Raw genomic sequence first — 25,153 nt, forward strand, 5'->3', positions numbered from 1 at the left:
TTGAAGACAGCATGACAGACAAGGAGCGAGAAACAGAACGGCTGCAAAGACATTAAACAGGGCTGCAGGTGTTTAAAGAGAAACTCCAATACACTCCGTATTAACGTGTCTACTACCAAGATAGCGGTGGCTAAAGCGACAGGGTTCCCCTGGTAACCAGGAGAGAGTGGGAGACACATGCCGGCTCATTCCATAAAGTGACAGGCATCTGTGTGCATCGGTGCTGAAGTATTCCTTCTTGTTAAAAACAAGACCCAAGGTTGTTAGAAAATTCAGTTTGACCTCTGCTCTAAGGAAGTGGCACTTGTGAACTGTGGCGTCGGACTGGGAGTAAAACCTGTACTGATTACCAGGGCCCCAAAGGAAGAGAGGGCCCTTGAAAAGTCTGGAATATATTTTATTTTACCTGGATATTTTAATGGGCGGGGCCATGGGGGCCCATCAGGACTGCCTATGCATAGGGCCCGGGATCTTGTGCAGTGCCCCTGATTGTGAAGGCTGAAAAGCTAGTCTATATAATCAGATGGATATCTTTGGTCATTGTGTTTTGTCCTGTGTTGTTTTTTCAGCATCTCAGTAACATAATCATCTGATCACAACGGATCCCCCCAGATTACATTAGCAACCATCCAGATAACTCTAACAACCTAGCAACACCACCCAGCCCCCTGGCAAAACTTACATTTTCTTCAGCAAGTGCACAAACATTCAAATTATACATTTGATTTACATAAAAATAATATTGATATGATTTTAAAAAACCTATTAACTAATCTGTGACTTGATGGGAGTCTAATAATGGGAGATGGGAGAATAATAATAGACTTTATTCTTATAACTCCTTTCAGACGAGAATTAAGTAGTTTACAATAAAAAGCATTACGGTAAACAAAAAGTACTTCGCATGAAAAAAAAATTATGTAACATGATTAAAGATGAAACCCACTTTATAATGGTAAAAAAAGGACCAAATTAGCATACATAAAATGCATAACAAAAGCTAGAAATTACAACTAATAAATAATAAAAGAATGCATAAAATATTTCAGAAAATTAATTTGCTAGCTAAAAGCTCAAGTAAAACTATGTAAAGCAGAAGTATTTAGCTTTGTATTCAAATATTTAGCGAGTTGGTTTCTCTAATATCTACTGGTAAATGTGCAATATGAAAATTATTTTTCAAAGTCAGAAATAAAATGTATTGGTATAAATTTTACGGAAAAATATTATTTCAGTCGTTCTGCTTAAAAATGTCATGCTTAATTCAATGTATTACTTGTCATTTCTTTTTAATTAATTGTGAAATGTATAAAAATGTTATGACACAAAATGTCACCAAATGTTGAGAGCTATTCTAAAAAGGTTTTTTTTCCAGCAATTATTTTAACTTCTGTCTTTCCCATGATGCCTTGTCAATGGGTTTCTCTGTTAAAAGTCAGTCTGAGCACGTGGCTGAACTACCAACAGTAGCTTCTTCTAAGAACCACCTCACAATGACAACATGTGTTAGTCCGTAAAACATAACCAGTCTCACTTGATTTTAATTACCCCGTGCTGTAAACACACAAGCAGGGATGATGACTTTAGCAGCATGCACGGAGCACTAATGTGGAGTTTGATGAATGAGCAATGTCTCATGGAAGCTGTAAGTGGATGATTGCAGGGTGTTCCAATGCCATGCTGCTCAGGAAAGTGAGGCATTCATGTGAGACCCACTAAACACCATTTTCACTGCAATCCCTCCAAAACCCTTTTTCACATACTACTGTCACTACAATTCCAATTTAACTGAATCTTTTAATTGAGTTTAAACCATAAGAAAGACAGACAGTCTTGTTCGATACTCACAATCAATTTGAACTTAATGCTAAATGCCCTAAAACATTGTTCTTGTTCTTTTACAGTACTCCATGCCTATTTTGGCTGTGTGAAAACTTGTATGTACAGCACTCTCCATCCAATTCCTGAAACAAATTACTCTTATGATCTAGATATTTAATGAATGAATATTTAAAACTGATTAGTTTGAAGCGGTCAGTCTGAAATACTGCCATGTAGAAGTTAACACATTACCAGAGAGAACATTTTTTTCTCTACGTAAGAACATGTAAAAAAAAAATAGATTACAACTGCAATATGATCAAATGAATCTGAACTGAATCAAATCAAACTTTTCAATACTGAATCAAATTAATTCTCAGCGAATACCTTTTCCTTTTTTGTCATCATCATTTGCATCATTTTAAGAATTACGGTATGTTATTTGATTATATTTGATTATTTGCTCATTTCCCAGAACTCCTTGCAGAAGTGCTGTAGTGTTAAAATACTTCTACTGCTGACTGCACATTAAACACACACACACACACACACACACACACACACACACACACACACACACACACACACACGGCCCAGTCCTGTCACCAATGATGAATAACTGCATTAGCTCTTAGGTGAGAAAGAGGGAAATCATTGAAAGACTTAAAGTACATCATTCTCCTCTCTTCTACCTTTATCTAGACCAGTCTTGATTAAATAAAAAATAAGGGGGACAATAGGACATACAGATATACTTTAACAGTGACGTTTCTCTTGAATTGGAGATGGAGATGGAGACAGGACTAGACACTGACTTGAGGAATTCTCTCCTGAGACTGAAAAATAGATTGTTTAAAAGAAAATGAGTAATGCTTGCTACATAGATGATTGCTTTCATGCACAAGCAAAGCCCACCAGCAGTCACAATATGACAGTGGAAACTGATGGATTCATGACTTAAAACACAAATGAATGGGGACGAATTACAAATCACTCAGTAGCAATAAAGGCTTGAAAGAAAGACACTGTTAAGTGTGTGCTTATTAAGTAACAGATCCTTCTATTAGAATACTATTATAAAAGAATGGCTCATGAATATTTATAATGAATAATTTTGAATGATATTCTTGAACCTTATTTTCAAATACTTAATTCTATTAAGTTACTTGACTGAACACTCCTGGAAGGTTACTAAGCAATGTGATGACCAAATTAGTGACTCAATTAATATTCATACACTATACATCAATTTTACATGAAACCCTAATTATAAAAATGTGGTCAATGCATAAATGAATATTTAAAAATATATATCAAACAGAACACAGTTTCGCAGTATGAAATTTAATTTGTGTCTAATGTTTGATGGCTGATGGTACTATATAAGTTCATGAGGTCTGAGTGGGCGGCATATTTCACTCACACTGGTGTGGTGGTCAAAGTAATTTTCACATGCAAAGGCAAGAAAATACACGCTCTGTAGAGTCCTGAGCTATGGTCATACTTTAAACAATTTTCTAGATCAATCTCTCTTCTTCCAAAGCTCCAAAGCCACAAACACTTTAATGTGAGACTGAGAAAATCCACATCCGTTCTCAGAATGAAACAAAATGAACTGATTAAGCAGCTAAATGAGCTCTCTGTTGTGCGACAAACATCTGACGGCCTGCTGAATGCCCTCTTTTCCATCTGAGAAGGAAACAGATTCAAGACAGTTGTAAAGATGAAGACGCAGGAGCTAAATAAGGAATGTGCTTAATCACTGCAATTGCGAATTCCCTCTCAGAGACTTAATTAATCATGCATTTTCAGTAATTACCCAAATGTGTCGTCTCAGTCATTTCACGCAGGTGTTTTTTATTCATTACTGTAGAAACCGTCAGAGAAGGACGAACACGCACAACAGACGAACACATACAATTATGATCAGATTATATGGAAACACACAGACACATATTAGAATGACAATTAATTTCTTTACAGCCAACACGAGTTAGTGTTTTCAATGCATTTTATTTCTGTAACTTTATGAACATCCCACCAGAATAACCACCTAGAAACATCATATCAAAAAAAAAAAAAAAAAAATATATATATATATATATATATATATTAGCATTAAACAATTATTCAAAATATTATTACAAATATATTTAAAAATGCATCAACTTATCTGTGTCTAGCTGGGGGTCTCATATATATAAACTTGTTTGTATATATATAAAAAAGAACGATTAAAGAATTTTAAAAGGAATATTTAGAAATATTTATTTATCTGAATTTTTTTTCTTTTGGTACAAAATGTATTCATGAATCACGCACAAAAAGACCAAAACGTATATTAAAGTAAATTGAATCACTTTGACCGCTTTCAGAGTAACAGAAAAGAGTGCAGGCCTGAACGTCTGCATACATCTGCATGAGCGATGAGGGGGACCAGAGTGAATAATAGTTCTGCATGGATGCTTTGGAGTTTTTTTTTTTTTAAGTGGGGGGGGGGGGGGGGGGGGGCAGGGGGTTTACACCAGCTTTGTGTAAGAACACAATAGTGGAGGTCCTGCGTCTACCACAGTCCTGCTGCACAAAACCAGACAACTAAATGACCTTGTTGAAACCGTACAGCAGACCAAAGGCTGCAGCCACACAGAAGAACACAGTAGAGGAACTACTGTCAAAAATAAAACCTTAGTCAAGCCTACAAATAAAAGAAGGGCTGTTCAGATTAAACAGGGGTGCTCCGATTAATCTGCTACCGATTGCTATCAGCTGATAATCAATTTGGGAAGTTTGATTGGAAGTCTCTATAAAGGCTGATCTCATAAAACAATCTCAAACCGACAATGTGCCTGTCGTAAGAGGTTTGGAATGACATGCAGTGGCGCCGTCTCAATCTCTGTCCATCATGGGTAAAAAAAATTTATAATCCTTAAGGTGAGGTACAATTGATAATTTACAACTTTCTATGAGACGTGATTTCACAAACAGCGTGAGTGAATGACTGCCTGCTTCGTATCTTTCCCTCTCAAAATGTGCAAATGGCTTCAAATCATCACATCGCATCTACACTATAAATGAGCTGCATGTTGCACAGTTGACGCAGGAACTGTCAATCGAGGCAGTGTCACATCATCATCACTAAGGTTTATCATTTGCATTTCTATTTAAGTCTGGCCAGTGCTTAAACCATTCAGCACTCGCGCCCCCTGCCTCCATCCATCAAATAAAAAAACACCCCCCACAAGAATCACCTAAGAGGGCCATTCCCCCCATTTTCAGAAATGAAATTCAGGCCCTGAATGAATGTCTGTAAAAATACTGATTGGAGCAGGATACAACTAAAGTATCTCAAACAAAACTAATCTGATGGCACATGTTATAAATTCCTTTAACATAGGGATGACTTTGTCTGGTTGGAAGGTTTCTGTACTATTATAATGTGGCCTGTATTCAGTAACAGTGGTTCCTCATTGATTTCCCCTCTCTTCTCCCTCGTTCTTTGAGAGCAGCAGGGTATTAAAGTAGAACGCACCTGAAATGGCTTTGCTGTTTGCTGAAAGAGCAGAGCATGGTAGTCCTCATGGGAAAGCTGACAAAGAGCAGCCCTCTGCTTTTGTTCTCTCACTTTTTACTCTCTTTGTTCTATCCTCACTCCATCCCTCCTTCATTCTTTCAATGATGAGACTGAAACAGTCAGCATATGAATCCCAAACTGCTTACAAGGCAACTGTACCAAACATTCGCTGAGTAAACATTTGCTCTTACTGTACTGCTACTAAGCTGAAACATTAAAAACCAAACCATGGCATAAGAAATGTGACAGACTTACCCAAAAATTATTCTTGAAATATGGCATCTCCATTTAGAGGGTTTCTAGAGGGTTCTGAAAAAAAAAAGAGGGTTATGGCCCAGATATAATATTTAGAGTTGTTTTTATGGAAGCATTTTCTGCCAAATTTAAATAAATAAATGAAATGATTAAGATTAAAATTAAAACCAGATTAACTATTTCATTACAGAAAACTGTACGCAAAATATGTGACAAAATTGAGAATGAAATTAAATGATTTCATTTTCACGGTGACATCCCTGTCAAATTGAAAAATAAAATGCAATTGGTGATTTCACATTTCATTTTCAATACAGTCTCGAGGCAAGACTGCCAATATTAAAATGAAAAGCCAAACGTGAAAAAGAAACTACACATACAGTTTTTACAAAGCTCTTTATTAACGCTCACGCAATAATAGTGACACAATTCAAATTTAAATGTAAATTTTACTTGTCATTTTAATTCCTCTTTTATTTCACTGTTTTCATTTTCGTTTTCATTTTCAAAGACAACCTGCATGCAAATAATATGTTAATGAGTGGGTGTGGCTTATTCAAGTAACGGCTCTAGAGACAGTCGTCGAAGTCTCGTGTGCATGAGTTGAATGGTGGTTGAAACAATGTGTGAAACGACATTAAAATGTGAATATATTGTAATTGAGACATGGCGAATCTGTTAGTGAGCTTTTGCGGGAAGCTGCTGCAGCATTAGAACATGGAAGAAACAACCAGCCTGACCAGCATGCGTCAAACCCTCGACCCACTGCAGTTCCTCGGCCTGAGCCTCCACGAGACTCCCCGGAAAATCTGCTGTCTGCTGAGTTTGTGACGGCTGCAAAATGTCCAAGTGTATCCAAGATAGATTCAACTCGTAGCAAATTGAAGTCATTATCATCCGAAATGTTTGCTAGCTGGTTTAATTCTGCTGCTATACTGGCCATAACCGCCATTATAGCTCCTCCACGTAACAACGTAATTAAACCACACCCACTCATTAACATATTATTTGCATGCAGGTTGTCTTTGAAAATGAAAACGAAAATGAAAACAGTGAAATAAAAGAGGAATTAAAATGACAAGTAAAATTTACATTTAAATTTGAATTGTGTCACTATTATTGCGTGAGCGTTAATAAAGAGCTTTGTTAAAACTGTATGTGTAGTTTCTTTTTCACGTTTGGCTTTTCATTTTAATATTTTATTTTAAAAATAAAATGCAATTGGTGATTTCACATTTCATTTTCAATACAGTCTCGAGGCAAGACTGTATTGAAAATGAAATGTGAAATCACCAATTGCATTTTATTTTTCAATTTGACAGGTATGTCACTGTGAAAATGAAATCATTTAATTCCATTCTCAATTTTGTCACATATTTTGCGTACAGTTTTCTGTAATGAAATAGTTAATCTGGTTTTAATTTTAATCATTTCATTTATTTATTTAAATTTGGCAGAAAATGCCTTCCATATGTTTTGACCAAACTTCTTCTAGGAAAATATCATAAGAATTGTGATTAAATTCATTTTAAAATAGTAAAATGTTTGATGTTCATAGACTATAACTTATCTTTATTTTATTTTAAACAAATTGTTTTTAAGTAAATTAACATCAATGTTATAATGCAAAGTATGAAAAAAAATTGTAGATAGATAGATAAACAGACAGAGACAAAAAGACAAATAAAAAATTTAATACCAATAAATTAAAATATCTAGTCCATATTTAACATCAACTTATATCTCAACTTATTGTTTCATGAGCTGTCATTATAATGAATTGAGTATCCTTAAAACAAGATGGGCCGACTTTCTCTTTGCATACTGGATACACCTTTTTTGAACCTGGATGCATTTCATAACATTGTACAGTGAAGAAACAAGGTACACAATCAAAACAAGGTTAACCAGGAGAGCAGACTGACATATAATGCTGATGGAAGCAGGCTCATGCAGGTGCTAGTGCCAAGGACTCAATTTTAATAAGACCAAACCCACACTAAAGTGCACACACAAACATACTCACTTTGTTTAAATGTTCTGGCAGAGCAGATGACACTGTGAAAGTGTCTCTTTGTGAAAGTAAATGTCAGCAAACTCAAAAATATACAACCATCACCTAATAGCCTGCATGAGCAGCCCACTGAATTTCTTTTTTTTTTTGGTTGAGTCTATTCAGTGAAACCAAATGTAACATTTGTTCTTAAGATCTGGGGCTAAATGAAACACGAAAATGCTTTTGAAAATTTTGATGTCAGATCAGTTGAACTGAGTTATGTTTCATAATGCGTCTTATTCTGCAGCTGCGTATATGATGGCTAAATGTCTCTCTGAGGAGAGGTGCAAGGAGCTGAGTCCTTACAGAGCATTCTTCTGTAATACACACACATAAAACATTTTCATCCTCTTTCCTACCCTCTCCTCATCTTTCCTCACTCTCTTTTGTAAACACATCCTGGCAGTGACCGTTGATCTCTCAGAATGTGACCGTATTTTCAGTTCAGTGTCTATTGGCAGGTTTGTGCTCCTGATTTCTAATGTGCATGCAGCCTACAGCTCAACACCAAGGGTTCATAATGAGGATCCTGACATCAGCCAGGTTAGAATCCTTCAGAAACATCTCTAAATATTAATGGGCTTTTGTGCCTGACAGGACAGTGGAGGTAGACAGGAAAGTAGAGGGAGAAGGGAACGGGATCAGGACACAGACTGAAACCCCTCTCCATGATCACAACTGTTCTTCAAGTGTGTGATGAGCATTACACACTGGGCCACAGCTCTGACACTTACTGATATTAGGATAATGCCACAGACATCAAAACTAAATGCTTTACCCCAATCCTTTTTTTTGAAGGACCACCTTCCTAAAATATAAAGGCAAAACCAGCTATATATTTTGTATAAAGACATTTTTATAAGATTTTTTCAGATATTATTTAACTATATTACTATTATGTATATTATTATATATGTTAGAAATATTTCAGCTTTACTATCAAAGGAATACATTATACAACTGTTATTTTAAAATGTAATTGCGCTCTTGGTGTGTTTATGATACTTCTCTTTATAGACCGCAATTTGTAGAAAAATGATGGATGTTTATGGAGATTAACATTGAGGAAATTGCCAAAATAACAGCGCTGTCCTTGAGTAGATGTGTTTGTGGGAGCCAGGCGTGGGCTCAGCAGAGAGCGGTTGGAGGTGTGATTCCTGTTATGATTCTGAGAGCTGGATGCTGGCAGGATCTGCAGCTCATGAAGTGCTGACCACAGGGCTTTTCTCTGGCACCATTGACGGCCATCAGCCGGTGCACAGCATGACCTCTCATGGACAGGGAAATACTCATGCTTACGCCTTGCTCCCTCTCTCCTTCTTTCACACCCCTTTAATTAACTCAACCCGGCCAACCTTACACCCCTACGGATGACACAAGCTTGGCAGTGTGGCTTGTTCCATAAATAAGACTCAGTCATCAGTTCAGAATGCTTCAAACAGACATCAGGGTGTAACGTGGAGGACACGGAATACAATCCAACTGGGACAAGAAGGAATTTTTAAATATTGGCTTCACATACTCTGTAATTTAGTCTATATGTTAACCATGTGTATGTCGGTGGACATGACAATAGCAATACTAAGTTTAAGATGTTTAATAAGATTTTAATCGATAACATCTTATTATTGCTAAAATATTCATTTAACACTGGCGCTTGTTAATATCAAACCAATGGCATGATAAAAGGCAAAAAAAATTATGTTTCAGTTAAATAAAAAGCTAGCAGATTACAGCCATTTGGGATCATGGCAAACCTGCCCTTTTTGGCACCAAAACACAGTGACACTGGCAGCTGAATTTTCCATTGAAGACTAAAAGTCTCCTGTAGCTGATTTTGTGGTCGGTGTGGAGTGAGTCCTGGAAGACCCATCTGGTGCTCAGCGAGTCTGTCAGGACCAGTGTCCTGTTAATGGAAATTCATGTTTTCTTGCAAAAAAAAAATAAATAAAAATGGTTGGTAGTCAATTTCTCTAGAGGCATCTTTACCAAGGTCTATGTAATACCCCAAAAAATCTATTAGCATTAGCACCGGAATAGGAACCCCAAGACAAATATGGACAAATTTGAATATATATTTGCAATTATCTCAATATAAATTCTAATTTATGTTAAAATTCTAAAATTGAAACTAAATCAAATTTAGTCATGTCATAGTCATTCATTTTATCCAGTTCTTCTGAAGATTTTTGTGACAAAAATAATATTTTAGCTTACAAGGAAAATTAAACCACATATTCCATTCATTCATTTAAAGATATGCATAAATATAACAAAAGCATGTTCACAGCAAGTATACTGATAGATGGCATGAAATTTTACCAAAAGTAAAGCACACAGCCATGCAGTGACCCTCATCCCTCTCAAGCAGCATTTAATTGGCAACGTTCAGCACTTTTCATCCTTTCATTCTCCCTCTTTCTCAATTTGCTGTGATTGAGAGGATTGTTAGATAACTATTGGCAGATGCAGATGCAGCTCAAAGGGAAGACGCTGATCTCCTTTCTCTCTCTTCTGAAGCTTCACATCGAGCTGTATCTAAACAGAAGCAGTGTATCAACCACTTCAGGAGTGAGTGAAGCATGGCTACAGAGCCAAGAATCGACAGTTAGACAGTCTGCTTGACTACTAGAGCCCCATCTGTCAAAGTCAGAGTGTGTGTAAGGGGAGTGAAACTCTAAATGATGAAGAATGATTTTTAATGTTTCTAATAATTTCAGGGCTGCATTAGAAAAGAAATTGAGGGAGCAAACCAACCAACAGTGACCTAAAATACGTTTATAAGAAATGACAGTACTTAAATTGAAACCGAAATCTCTGATGAACAACCTTTTGAGGAAAAAGATGCGCCATGGCTATCTGGTGAATTCAGCCTCTAATACATATTACCGTGTGGGTTAATGTGAATCAAAAAAGTGTTTCTGTGTCCTTCCTCACCTGCTCTGGCAAAGTAAATGAGCTGAGATTTTTTTCTATCAGAGGGGTTTTTGCAGCATCTTCAGCGGCGCTTGCCAAATCCCCCTCCCACCAAGGACGTCTGAATCTGCATTAGAGCTTCAGCAAGATTCCCAGAACTTGATTTGGTGTGATTATGAATACATTTGGCTGATTTTTTTTAAAATTATTATTATTTATTTATTTTTACAGGAAATTCTGAGGCTTATGCTATAGAAGCCCTGTCTGCTGTTTCCACAAAAACAAAAAGCCCTTACAAAATGTTATGTGTATTCAGTTAACACAGAAAACCCAAGACCATGTTGTGAATCATTACCATATTCATTTACCAATGTATTAAATAATTCCATGGAAATACCATGGTACTGTACATGTCCAAGAAAAATGGTAATTAGGCAATATTATATGAGCAAGAGTGCTTTTGCTCTAAATAGCAGCATTATTATTAACAACAGCACAGTTGTGATATATTATGCGATATATTGCTTATGTAGAACAGTTCACTGAAGGGGTTAATATTCAGTAACCTACATTTAGACACAATATGCACAAATTGACAGAAATGGGCAAACACAGACAAGAAGACTGATCCAAACAGTCAAAAAAGTCCCACTGCTGTTGGAATACTGCTAAACAAATTCAATTTAAAGACCAAAAATAACTATTGTAAAATAAAGTTGTTCACTCCAAGTTTAAAATGCATCATGAATAAATGTCTGGGCTAAAGGTTAAAGGTTTAAATTCTCAAAGGGGTGTTGACCAATAAACCAAGGTGATACGAACAAGGTCTTAAACCCCAGATTTCCTCTTTCTAAAGTGTCAGCTGCTTTAGATAATAAATTATCTGCTGTGTATACTAATTAGCAATTAAGACAACATTGTCACTGATCACTGAACAGTATGGCGAATGGCACCATGTGGACAACAGAAATATATCCTTGCACACCAACAGAGTTCAGCTTGTTTCTCTGTTCAGAGACAGCAGAATGAATCTACAGTCTCTACTGGCTTTTGTGCGGTGCTGAATGCCGTTGTTGTTGTTGTAAGTAGTGTTTCTGTAGCTCAATTGGTAGAGCTTTGCGTTAACAAGTGCAAGGTTGTGGGTTCGATTCCCCGGGAACACATGATAGGTAAATATTGATAGCCTGAATGCACTGTAATTCGCTTTGGATAAAAGTGTCTGCTAAATGCATGAATTTTATTTTAATTTAATTTAACTTTAAGTAGTGCTCGAGCACTGTCTATGACAGCAGGCCATGTCATTAAACCATGTTTGTACAGCCCAACAGCATATTTAAATGACAGAACACGTCTAGAAGACTCTGACAGAGGTAAGCAACACAAATGAGAAACATAATCCTATTCTCTGGCATTACTTTCTGTTGCTTTCTCAGTTTTATGGGTCAGCATGCACCTCATAAATGACCTAGATAGCAAATTTGATTAGGGCTTTCTGAATTCGGGGACAGTTGCATATGAAAGGCACAATTAAACGGCAATGAGATAAACTAGGTTTTATTATCATGCCACACAAGCATGTTGTCTGTACTCTCCTGATAATTTCACTGAAATACTGTTAAAACCTTGAAAATGACGACTGACCATTTATACTCAAAGCAGTTTAATGTTTTTTTTATTATTATTTGTTTCCCAGCATCCTCTGCCTTTGCATATGACCATAATTCACCATTCACCGAATGTTATAAACTCCTACCCACAATTGTATCGCAATTCATTTAACATCTCAACCGATTTGAATCATTGCATATTTGCATCGATTTTCAACAGGCTCGGGGTGCATCGTTACAACCCTAATGATCAAGTGACAACATTTTCATTTTTGGGTGAATTATTCTATTAAAACATTTAACTATAAACAAGATGACAAAAATCGATACTTATGGATACTTAATCGATACTTAAGTCCCACATCCAATTCATGTAACAATGACCCACAATCAGGCTAGGCTTGGAGCCACGTTCCCTTCTCCAGGCTTCTGTGTGCCTCTAGACAGCCCAACAGACAGAAATCCTCCATCTGCCACCAGCTGCCAAGCTTTGCCCACAGGCGCTGTCCTGCTTGGCAGGGATGTAGGTGAGCCAGCAGCACTGACACACAACCACAAATCTTTCAATGCTGATGCTATCGACCATCAGTTATAAGCGGATAATAAATCAAGTGACAGGAGAATTGGACCAGATTTCTTGAAACTTCAGGTTTTTACTTTGTTAAAGTAATTCGATGTTTCTCGACTTTTAATGAGAGAGTCCATGCTAATACAGCAGGTTCCTTCTGATGAAGTCTAATCAACAGGACCAATTCAAGCCGATTCAAATTTAAATGCAAAGTACTGTGCATCCCCCACCTCCCTCTCTCTGTCCTTCTTTCCTCCTTCTCTTCATATCCTCTGAGTCAGGGGTGTTCCTGAATGATCCCTCTTATCCCAAACCGCACTGGCTTTCATGTGTCTCAACTCTTTCAGACCTGATAATGGATCTAACTTGACTTAAAAAGTGCCAGACATACTACGTTTTAGCAGGCCGAGTGTGGGGTCATAGTATCTACTGTTAACTTCTGCATGACCTCAAGTATAAGAAACTGAAAGCTGGAGATAGGATGTGCAGCACTTTCAAAGCTCTTCACTTGAGTAAAACAGAATTATCCAGATGCCTTCAGGGTTCAGAGCTCTAATCAGTCTTTTATATGAAGTGAGACAGGATAAGAACCTTAAATAGCTTCCAAAACCAAAATGCGGCATGAAACTTTTAAGAGAGAGAAAGCTTACTCTACAAAACAAAAAACAATGCATTCTGCATGCATGCTCACACTGGCGAGCCATGCATCACTGGATGATATCTCTCGAGCACAGAGGAAATGCAGCAATGTCAGTCTTCAGTCCTAAAAAATAAACTGTTTGCAAGACTCAGACTCATCACACTACAGATTATAAGGTAGTTCAATTTTGTATCTACTTCCCTTAAATGCATTTTATCCCTTGCAATGCAGTCAACACTGATAACCAAATATTGATATTTGAATTTCTAACAGGCTTTAAAAGTTGTTAGCTTTTATTTTGAGGTAAGTGCAATGCTAGAAGTGTTAAAAGCCAACAATTTTGGAAATGATGGAAACTATGATGAAAGACATCATTAGCATTCATCAGTACCGTCAAAACATATAATATGACTAGTAATATTACAGATTGAACATTTCAACCGAAGTCTTTACACTGATGATCGTAAAAAAAAGTCATATGTTTGATTTCATAATGACTAAATGTTTCCATCAAAATCTTTACACAGCAACAAGACAGTCTTTAACAAGAAAGTGGACTACTTCAATGTGTCAAAAAATAAATAAGTAAATAAATAAAACAATCTGAGGACCTTTCTTGGAGAAACCAACCACCATGTCAAAACAATTACTATAATATGTTAATACAATCATCCAACTTTATACCCTGTATCTTAAATTACCTAATTTTTACCAGTCCATAACCTCTGTTTTTCTGTTTTTTTTTTTGCCAATTTGTCTAAAATTTGAAGTACTATAACTACACTACTATAACTACACTGTTCTCTTTCCATAATAAATTTAAAATGAGGTGAGGATTCACTAGTAAATAGTGTAAAATTAACACATACACTGGTGGTAACTGTAAGTTACATAACTAAACATAACATTAATTTAATGAACAAGTGTTACTGTTAAGTCTATCAGTTTAATTAGTGTGTTAATCAGTCTATTAATTCAATGTTTGCGATTTGTAGAATTATTATTATTATTTTTTTTAACTAGCCACTCAACTCAAGAACCTTTTGGAATTTTTCATGGACCACAATTTGACAAGAATCTGCATTACAGTATTAGAATCAGACGGTTGAATGGTTTGTTCATTTGATTTTAAAAGCACTCCTAAATTATTTCCCATCTTAGCCACATCTCAATGCTCTCAAGTGCATCTTAAAATTGTCATAATAATGTTATGTTATGTTTGTGTACTGTAAATATAGATCATAATTTTGTGAATCTCTGTTTTTTTAAAGGGTAGACTAAACAAGAACAAGTCAAGACACACTCAAAGGACAATCTGCATGTGCATCACAAGACTCTTATCATGAGGTGTGAATACCATGCCATGCATTTACAAAACACACTGCAAGAGATCACACAGCAAAGTTACAGGAGTACAGTGTATATGGGCCTCAGGATCTGTGGTGCACAATAACTCAGCTTTGCAAACTCTTTTGACTTTGTGGGAATATGAACTAGCCTGCAGCCATTCTCCACAAATCTACAATCACATGGCACTAGCTCAGGATGTGACACTGTGCACCAAGTGCTTCTAGAAACAACTTGCCACACTTCCAAACAGTTGACTGGCCGCTTCTAGATATATTTCTTCTGATCCACTTCTTCTAGAATGACAGGGACATTTTTCATTCACACAATTTGCAGAACAAACGATGCGTCCTTTAATGAAATTTGATAGTCTAAATAGAGGTCCAATTAGAATCTTAGTAAAATCTAAACGGATATAAAGCAAAGTTTTTCTAAAATGTATTCCTTAAAACTAACCAGTAAAAATATTTTACAATAACTTATTATTAGTGTTTAGTTCAGTCACTACTTATTTATTACAAACTAGTAGGCCTATTTCTTCTATTCTCTATCCCATCAATGACAAGTAGGTTAACTGTTATTGTTACTATTTACAATTTGAACATATTCAGTCCCTGAATTGAGATTTTTAGTCCATAAAATATCTGTTCACTTCAAATTGTTGTTGATGACTTGCTGTTACCTATTCCAGGTTTACTAAATATTCTATAGATTCAACTGGAACAGACAGCAGTGTTTCATAAATGGGTACTAGAATCTAAAATATAAATGAAAACAAATCTGTGACAGATAGAAAAATTAGTGCCAAATGAATAGTTACTAGCAAAGTTAGAATAGGTACCAGTAACAACTGGAAAAGGTACTGATCGGAAGTGAATAAGTGCTACTGACAAACTGAATCGATTAATAGAGTCGTCTAAATCTATAGGTGCTAGTTAAAGGTACAATTTGTAAGATATTTGCAGTAAAATATCCAAAAACCACTAGGCTAGTGTTATATATTTTGTCCAGCTGATTACTAACAATATCTCTAATGTTTTCAACTACTTGTAAATCATGAGAAAATTCCCATTCTAAACAGTGACACGGGGCAGTGCAGTCGCCTGTCAATGACGTTAGTTATCCTTTAACACCTTTACTGACGTAGAAACCACATGACAACAGTGTCGTGGACAAATGCGGAAGTAGTGTCTAGCGTCCAGCAATCCATTAGCTTGCTTCAAGCAGTTCCTTATTTACTTCTTCTTGCACGTTTTATGGTGGATTGTGTTACTTATTTATGGAACATAATAACTGTTTACCGTCTGCCGCTGGTTCCGACGACAAGGACAGCTCCCGTAAACGTAAGCGCACGGGCCAACCAAACGACCCAAGAAGAGTTTGGGACAAGAAGAGAGAAAGAGCAAGGATCAATATCGGTGTTGCATTTTCTAGATGGAGAGAGCTTTGCGACAAACTTCAACTAGAAAGAGATGCCGATCTCGCTTCTGTTTTACTCAACAGGTGAGTTGTTTTGATTCGTATCTTTACAGAACACATATGCTATTATAACGATCAACAAGATTAGTATTATGGGGCATACACGCCAAACGTGGGGCATCACGTCTCTAGACCCGCGCGAGGATGCGTCTGATCCATAGTCTGATCGCGTCTTTGCATTGACTTTGTATGTAATCTACTCGCGCAAATCGTTGAACTCGCGTTTGCTATGTATGCCCATTTATTGTGTATGTGCTGGGTAGTAACTGATTTCATGTGATCTGGATTATGTAATCAGATTCCAATAATGAAGTACTTGTAATTAGATGAAATTACATTTTAAAATGCTTGTAATGTCTACAGTTAATTTTTATGGATTACATGATTACATATTATTCATACAATAGAAATAAATTATTCATAATTTAAAAATTCTCCTAATTCCTCTTTTTCATCCTTTAACTCTTCCTTTCTAAAATATTCTACTGCTTATATACAGTCAGAAAGTCTTCCAGTTTTGTGGACATTCACACAAAGACCAGTCACTAGTCTGGTGGCTACACAGCTTTTGACCACTGGATTTACGAAAATCATTTCAAGTCTTTCGACGTTGCATCATCTAGCCTACTGATGAACACATTGATATCTGAATTATCACTCAGTAGGTTATTTAACCATCTATTTCAATGTTTAAAGAAGAAACATATTAAAATGCACAAATTCACATTATTTCTTAATGCAGACATTCCCAAACTTTTTTTTTGTCATCTGAACATCTTTCATCTACTATAATTACTTAAAGTACCCCTGAGATTTTAAGATAAATATTTAATAACATTAAATATATAACATAATCACATTTGCATGTTCAAGGTTCTTTGACATTGGTAAATGGTTACATGGGATGCAGGTAAACAATTAAACAACATTTTTTTTTAGGAAGTGTTTTATTTCTTTTGATGTTATTTTAAAATGATTTATTTTATTTTTGTTATTTTATTTATGTTGTTAACTTCAACGAATGAAATACATTTTCTTTCTTTTTGTATTTTTTATATCAATATGGTACAAGATTATCCTATTTAAAACAATGTGATAAGTGAGTAAGGTCAAAAGTAATCTAAAAGTAATCTGATTATATTACCTTAAATGTGTAATGTAATGGATTACTTTACAAACTACAATTTTTGTCATGTAATTTGGAATCAGTAACGGATTACAGTTTTCAAGTAATCTACCCAGCTCTTATAGTTAGTTAGTTGGCATGCCATATTACTGTACGTACAGTTACCGAATGCCCTGAATTAATATATAAAATATATAGCATCATATTTTAAAATACATATAATTAACAAACAAATTAATATATCCAACATTTAAATTACATATAAGAGAGAAAAAAAATCTCCACAACTTTCCACAACATTATTCTGTCGCAGCAACTTCCAGAAAGCACAGTGTCTAAAATCTTTGTTCTAGACAGAGGAAATGCACTTATACACATGCTGTGCGCTGCCAGCCCAAACTGAAACTGACCTTGTTGCATATGATCAAGCTTTAACTCCACAATGCTTACACAGACACACTGAAACAGAGATGCTGCGCTGGGGAAAGCCTGACTGTCAGTGACACACGAGGAGCTGCCCAGTGTTAGACGCCTATTATGTTGCATTCCAGGTAAAATGTTTCAGTAGCATAAGCCATGGCTTCATACTGTGCATAGAAACGTATAAAAGTATGTTACCTGCTTGTGGTTTCAGTAAAAACAATATAGCTCATTTTCATCGCCGGCAGCTGTTCTGACCGTGCCGCTTCAAATGTGTTACGGAGAGTTAAGAAGGTTTGAGCGTACAGTTGACAGTGTTCAAAAAGCCCCACCCACCCGTGCTTCTATTGGTTCAAGTTTCCCGTCACTCAAGCGTCAATGGAGCAAAACTGTGTAGGCATGGCAACTGCGTTTCGAGTGCCGCTTTTCCTAGCCAATAGAGTAATGGTTCGATTTCAAGAGGCAACGCCCACCTCCCATGGACAAGAGTCTTTGGATAAAGCGTTTGTCAATCAAAGTAATCCCGCTCTAAAGGCGGGAACCCTTGAGTTCGATTATTGTAATGTATGCAAATTATTTTCTTTACAAAATTTCATAAAAGACAGACCGATTTCCAAAATGGCCAGAAAAGAAGTACTCGGCGCAAATGCAAAATATGGCGGATCAAATCTTTCTAACAACTGCGATTTAAGCATTTGGACAGAAAAAAATAATACAATACTATAAGAAGCGCAAAAAATATCTTGTGTTGATAATTTATAATAGCAACACAGAATTGCACTACAAAATCTCAAGTTCAGACAAAAAATGAAATGACACAATAAATCTCATTTATATGTGCTAGAAATAATAATAAAAAAGCAGTTTCAATTGTCAATTCAATTCAACTGCCAATTAATGGGTATTGACCATATTACTGAAGTCTCATAATGTTGTCCCATGAGCAGTGTGTGATATAAGTTACAAAATATGACAAATTTTAAAATAATAAACAAAATGATTAATAATTAATACACTGACCTGAGTATGCTGAATTTGGTCATTATATATAAATTCAGCTTCTGCATGAAAACAAAACACCACTAGAAAACAAAATAATACCGTAGAAGATTTTTTTATTAAAACCAATTATATACAAAATATATACATATATACTCATACATATAGTGCCTGTCCAGAAGTACACTGGATGACATTTATCACATACATCATTCACATTGACTAAAAACTAACTAGGCTACTATGCAACTTTTCATGCTCCTTCAGATGCTTCTTAAAATTGAATGACTTGCTGCAGATGGTGTGCAAGCAGATGAAGGTCTTCTGCTGGAGATGTTGGTACTTGACATGATGCTGTGGAGAAGAACAGATTGAGAGATGCTTTGCCATCTTGTGCACAGTGTTCATGCTTTTCCATAAAACGTCAACGTATTTCCAGTTTAAATAAAGCTTAATTTCTCATGGATCCGTGGAGATGAGTGGAAAAGTTTCTCTCAGAGCGTTTTAGTCAAGGCATGACTAATGAATGTGTCATGTCAATACTGACTCAGCACTCAGATTTAGATATTGCCGACTGGAGAAAATCTTATCGTAGACTTTAAACTCGTAAGGCAAAATTAGTTTCGATGCTGATTTTCTGTAAACACAGAGATTAGTATAATTATGACATTAAACAGGACATTCTAAAAAAAAAGACATGCAAATATAAGCAATTATAGAAATAAATGGCAGTTCTTATATATAAAACATACATAAATACACATAAAAAACTATATAAATATAAAACACTATATACATATATTTTTTTAAAATATAGATCATTTAATTAACAAACAACTAATATATTTATCTTTGTATAATTAAATAACACGTTTTCTCTTGCCACCAATCTGGGGCACGTCATCTTTCAATAACTGTGGAGTGGAAAGAAAAAGACAAAATTCCTCCCTTTTTGTTAGCATTGTGTGTCTCTGGAGGATCTGCTCTACTCTGGGTCCCTCTGTAGGTTAAATTCAGCACTGCAACTTCCTCATTGCTAGAAGACAGAGTGTGTTGTGTCTTTTTCAGTCATTAGTGTTTCAGTATAGATCAATACGAGCACAAACAGGGCGGCTTTGGTTTTGGACCGTCTCAAGTCATCTCACTTTCTGCTGGAGATCTGACAATCAGAAAAAGATTGAAAAGACATGAGAATTAAACAAAATATTGTAAACAAAGCTAAACAACCAAAGATGCAAATATATATACCCATGCTCTGAATGAAAAAGGACAGCTGCCACATCATATCATATCCTTGCTGTGTCTCAGGTGTCATTGTAACACCTTAACACAAAGTTGTAGTTAGTCCTTGAATAACCAAAACAGCATATTTCTTTAAGATAAATCATTAAAAACAAAGTCACCTGGGTCATTCTACAGAAACGTCCACATTTGGTATGGCAAGAACTCTTAAAATTGATTTCTTTTTCTAACATTTAAACTTACACCACATTATTAGATTACCCTTTGACTTTATGAGTACACATAAATTACAGCTTAATGATTTTTTTATTTTTTGTGTGCATGTATTTACCCATAAGGAAGGTGACACCAGTGACAGTAACACCAGTGACAATTTTCATGAAAACTGCATTTTACAAAATGGCTGCTGCAAGGTATCAAACCATGGGCTTCTCTTCATAGATCTCCCAGGAAATTGGAAGAAGGAAGTCGAGTGATGTCATCAGTGTGATTGTTATTTCAAAATAAGAGCTTTTTTGTTAAACGGTAACACCAGTGACACAACTCCAGGGGACCACTACTTTCATTATATATTTTATAATATTTATTTAGCATTTTGTTTTTTAATGTAATTTACATCATATATTTGATAGTTATGGACACATGGTTGTATTTTAAATGGAAGAAAACACTGCATTTTCCCTCTGTACATGACTGTGGGGACGAGCACTTCTGTGGTGCTTGGAATTCTAATTAATTAATAAAAATCAAATATTGCCACATTGATGGCTCAAGAAAGTGTAATTGTTCAAATAGCATATTGTTTCATTTTAAAATATAAAAAAATTGTAAACCTAAAGTGTTTTTCAAGTGTAATATTTCTGTAAAGGCTAGGGACAGAAAAATGGACATTTCCGTAGAATGACCCACCTGCATTGTTGTTTTTCCCAAACGTTTCAGACCTTGTCTCATAGCTATATCAGCCGTCTGCCACTGTGCAGTCGATCATTCTGACAAGCAATTGAGAATGAGGAGATGTCATCACGACACAGCGCCCCGCCCCCAGAGACCGCGTCTCCTCCCCTTTCCGCCATTTTGGGAGGATACCCGCCAGCACAGTTCATTGTTTACATTGGTAGTAGAGGAGGTTGTCGCACTATTCTAGAATGCCTGGAAAACACTGCTGTGTAAAAAACTGCTCCAGTGTCTCACACGATTGTCGTGAAAACCGTAGGAACCATTTGTTACAGTTTTTTCGTTTCCCTACATGGAAAAAGCATGAGGGAGAGCATGTCTCCGATGTGACAAAGAGACGTCGGATTTCTTGGGTGTCTGTAAACTTGATTTTTTTTCCTCACACAGTAATTTTCATTTTGGGTTAACTATACACGCTAGCTGCTACATATTGTCACTATCCACAGTATATTGTTGCATTTTTGTATTGCAATATATTGTGACACGATATTGTTACACCCCCAATTGACACTATTTCATTTGAACTGAATGCCATCACTGTTTGATCCAGTGCTGCTGTAAGTTACAGCAGAAACAAACTTTGTTTTTTTACTGTTATTATTATTATATTATTAATCTGCTTTGATACAATCTGGATTGTAAAAAGCACTATATAATTAGAAGTGACTTGACTTGACAAAAGGTGAAGCAACTTACCTTTGCCAGTACAACGGTGTTTTCACAGTTTGGGGGCTTGTAGATGACCAAAGTCGCGCACCCAGCCGCAGCAGAATGTCTCGTAACTTTCCAAGGATTTCAGGCTTTTAAATTCTAGCATAGTATACCCACGCTGCCATGCTGAGGGGAGTGCAGGCCAGAACCATGGCAAACACTTAGTACCAACTCTACCATTTCCATGGGAGTTGCCCCTGGGACGTTTAGACGGCTGTCCGTGACATTATCTCTTATGGCCAGAGGCCTAGACTACATACCGAACTTACCTGTTAGGGCCTCGACCCAGGGTAGAGCTCAAGGCTTGGAATCAAGAAGGATTCCTTTAAAGGGCTATGGCTAAGAACCCAGTATTTATACAAGGTCTCACCTGTCACACAGGGTTAACCGCTTGCTCTCGCACAAGCTTGCTGAAAATTCTGTCTCAACAGATCCCTAGCAGCAACACCCTGTTTAGATGGGTATCTGAGGATACATGGGTGGAGTGGCGCCCAAGATGAACGGGGCTTTTACCAACTCAAGAAAGGGCATGAAGCAACCGCGCGAACCATCAGTAAGGTGGTTGTTCTGTGAACATAGAACCATCCAAAACATCATAAGTCCAGCATAGGAGACTGTTATGCAAGAAATTCCCCACCTAACCTCAATTAGGTGGAGAGCTGGTGGTTACAGGGGAATTAGGCAAAGGAGGATAAAAAACAGTTAGAAAGTTAAAAAACACCCAAGGGAATGAGTAGCTACGTTAGGTATCGCTCCGATTCGGACGAGAACGCTGCCTCGTCTGAATCACATCCCTCAGGTCCTGCTTACCTTCTCGTGACCCACGATTCCTCTTACCCTTACCTGTCGGTGGGGGAGGAGCGCGAGCCGCAACACTAGTCTTCTGCACCTGTCTTTGATCCTCAGATCTAGACGGGCCAGGACCCCTATATTGTTTGGGCTTGGACCTGGACCTTCGTGGAATGAAGGTTTTAAAGGCAGCTGAGCGCGCCCTTGCCTCCCTGAACTTCTCGACCACTGTCTCAACGGAGGTACCGAAAAGTTTGGAAGGCGAGACCGGAGCATCGAGAAGAAAGCCCCTTTCTTTCCTCCCGATGTCTGCCAGGTTCACCCACAGATGTCTCTCCGTTACCACCATGGCCGCCATAGACCTACCCATGGCGGAGGCGGCCTGCTTGGTAGCATGAAGAGAGAGGTCTGTGGTGCGGCGCAGCTCAGCAACCTGATCAGCTGAAAGGCCCTCGCCTTCATCCAGGTCCTTCAGCAGGTCAGCCTGATAAGCCTGAAGCACTGCCATCGTGTGCAATGAAGCCACAGCCTGACCTGCTGCTGCGTATGCCCTGCCATTTAAGCGGGATGTATCCTGGAGGGGCTTAAGCCTTGTTTATACTTTCGCCTGGCTCCGCAGCGCGAGTCTCCGCAGACTGCGCACGCACCTCCGCAAACGGACGAGGCGTTTATACTTGACGCGCTCGCCGTTGTACTATTTTTTTAACCGACAGGGGGCGACTCGGAGTAATTCTCCTCTAAACCACCTGGAATTGGCGGCGAAGAAGTAGTTTGCCGGAACAACAACACTGAGAACATGGCGCCTCTGGCTCTGGACGTGCTGAATGCTGAAGAAGAATTGTTGTGTTTGTTGATGTTAACTAAAAGACAAAGGAGGAGAAGAAGATGGTATGTCCGCCCTTTAAACACCACTCGGCAAAGAGATGGAGAGTACAGTGCTCTTATCAAAGAAATGCATGCAGTGGACGAGCAAATGCACTTTGGCTACTTTCGAATGTCTGCTCAGCGGTTCGACGATTTGCTACACCGTATCAAACCTTATTTGGACCATAAAAGAACCCACAGTAGCCCAGTAAGTATGCAAGAGAGACTGGCTGTCACGCTTCGCATACTTTCATCTGGAAGTTCCCAAAAATGTGTTGCCTCCAGCTACAAATTGGGATCGACCACAGTCTCAGTGATAGTGAGTGAGGTCTGCCAAGCAATCTGGACTGCTTTAAAAGGTGATTTTGTCTCGCTACCAAAAGGCAACGAGTGGCTTGACATCAAGAATGAATTTTGGAGAGTGTGGAACTTTCCCAACTGTTTGGGGTGTGTGGATGGGAAACACATCCTAATCAAGGCACCCCCAAATGCTGGAAGTGACTTTTTCAACTATAAAGGAACCCACTCCATTGTTCTAATGGCAGTCTGTGATGCTAAGTATCGTTTCACCATGGTGGACATTGGCTCGTATGGACGTGAAAGTGATGGTGGAATTTTCAAGGACCGTATTTTTGGTTCCAGACTTCTTAACAGCACTCTTGAATTCCCACAGCCTGAAAACCTGCCGGGCACCAACATCAAACTGCCACATGTGTTCCTGGGAGATGCTGCGTTTCCACTCCATGTGAACCTGGTGCGCCCATATCCAAGTAAAAACAAAATCAAATTGTGCCATAAATTAATATAACATGTATTTGATATGAAAAATGCAAGAAAGAACATTATCTTTAATCTGTGCTCTTGTTTGTTTTACAGGTGTTAACTTGGATGATGCTCGTAAAGTTTACAATTACAGACACTCACGGGCCAGGCGAGTCATCGAGAACACTTTTGGTATCCTTGCTGCTCGCTGGAGGATTCTTGGACGGCCAATGGAATTTCATCCTGAGAAAGCTGTGGATGTTGTGAAGGCTTGTGTGGCTCTTCACAATATGTTAACCCTCACTGATGCTGCAACATCTACTGCATCCAAGTACATTCCACCCAATTTTGCAGATGGTACCACAGCAACGGGGGAACAGATGGCAGGAGAATGGAGAAGGTTTGTGTCTGGGGACAACGGCTTGATTGCAGCAGGAAGAATGTCATCTGCACGAGCATCCCGGGCTGCAGTTGCAGTGAGAAATGACCTGAAGTCATTTTTTAACACAGAACAGGGACTTGTACCTTGGCAGGAGTCTGTCGTCAGAAGGGGCTGTCTACAGTGAAGTTGCAAACTAGCAATAAAGTAATTGAACAGTGTTGATGTTGTCTTGTGTTTGTTTTGTGTTTCACAATACCTATTTTCTATTTACATGTATATGTTATTACAACGTTTGTAATAAAACAAAAAAATGTAACGCAGAAGGTGTGTTTTCATTCTTGTTATATAAACAGTATCAATATGCTCATAGACCAATCACTGATTTGAAATGAGAACAAAAAATGATGTTGAGAAGATATACATAGAACTCTTTTGATATTTAGCATCTCGTAAATCTAATGTCATTTAGTGTACAGTAGGCAACATTTGAAGTGGAGCAAAACCTTTCATCAAAGTTATACATGAATTATGACCAATACCTGTTGTTGTCTTTGGTGAACTTTGATAAACTTCAGATCCACTTCAAATGTTGACCACTGTAGACATGCGTTACCTTTTATTCTTTGGCAATGTTAATGAAAATA

General features: G+C 37.4%; 1 protein-coding gene and 1 long non-coding RNA gene across 5 annotated transcripts in view; both read right to left on the reverse strand.

The window, feature by feature from the left end:
• Positions 1-18,107, reverse strand: part of LOC132114692 (F-BAR domain only protein 1-like) — a 41,767-nt gene extending 23,660 nt beyond the window's left edge. For all 4 annotated transcript variants that reach the window (XM_059522964.1, XM_059522963.1, XM_059522962.1 and 1 more), the window contains exons 1-2: positions 18,005-18,107; positions 5,648-5,701 (exon numbers count right to left, since the gene is read on the reverse strand). In XM_059522964.1, coding sequence (XP_059378947.1) covers positions 5,648-5,680 — 33 coding nt within the window. In that variant the 5' untranslated portion in view covers positions 5,681-5,701; positions 18,005-18,107. The remainder of the gene's footprint in view (positions 1-5,647; positions 5,702-18,004) is intronic.
• Positions 18,108-19,316: 1,209 nt separating this feature from the next.
• On the reverse strand, positions 19,317-19,788 carry LOC132115210 (uncharacterized). The gene is made up of 2 exons (XR_009425440.1): positions 19,677-19,788; positions 19,317-19,442 (listed from the first exon to the last, which is right to left on the reverse strand). It is a non-coding gene; the product is annotated as an uncharacterized LOC132115210 (long non-coding RNA).
• Positions 19,789-25,153: the final 5,365 nt, after the last annotated feature.

The sequence above is a fragment of the Carassius carassius genome, chromosome 34 (genome assembly GCF_963082965.1).
Source record: "Carassius carassius chromosome 34, fCarCar2.1, whole genome shotgun sequence".
Lineage (NCBI taxonomy): Eukaryota > Metazoa > Chordata > Actinopteri > Cypriniformes > Cyprinidae > Carassius > Carassius carassius.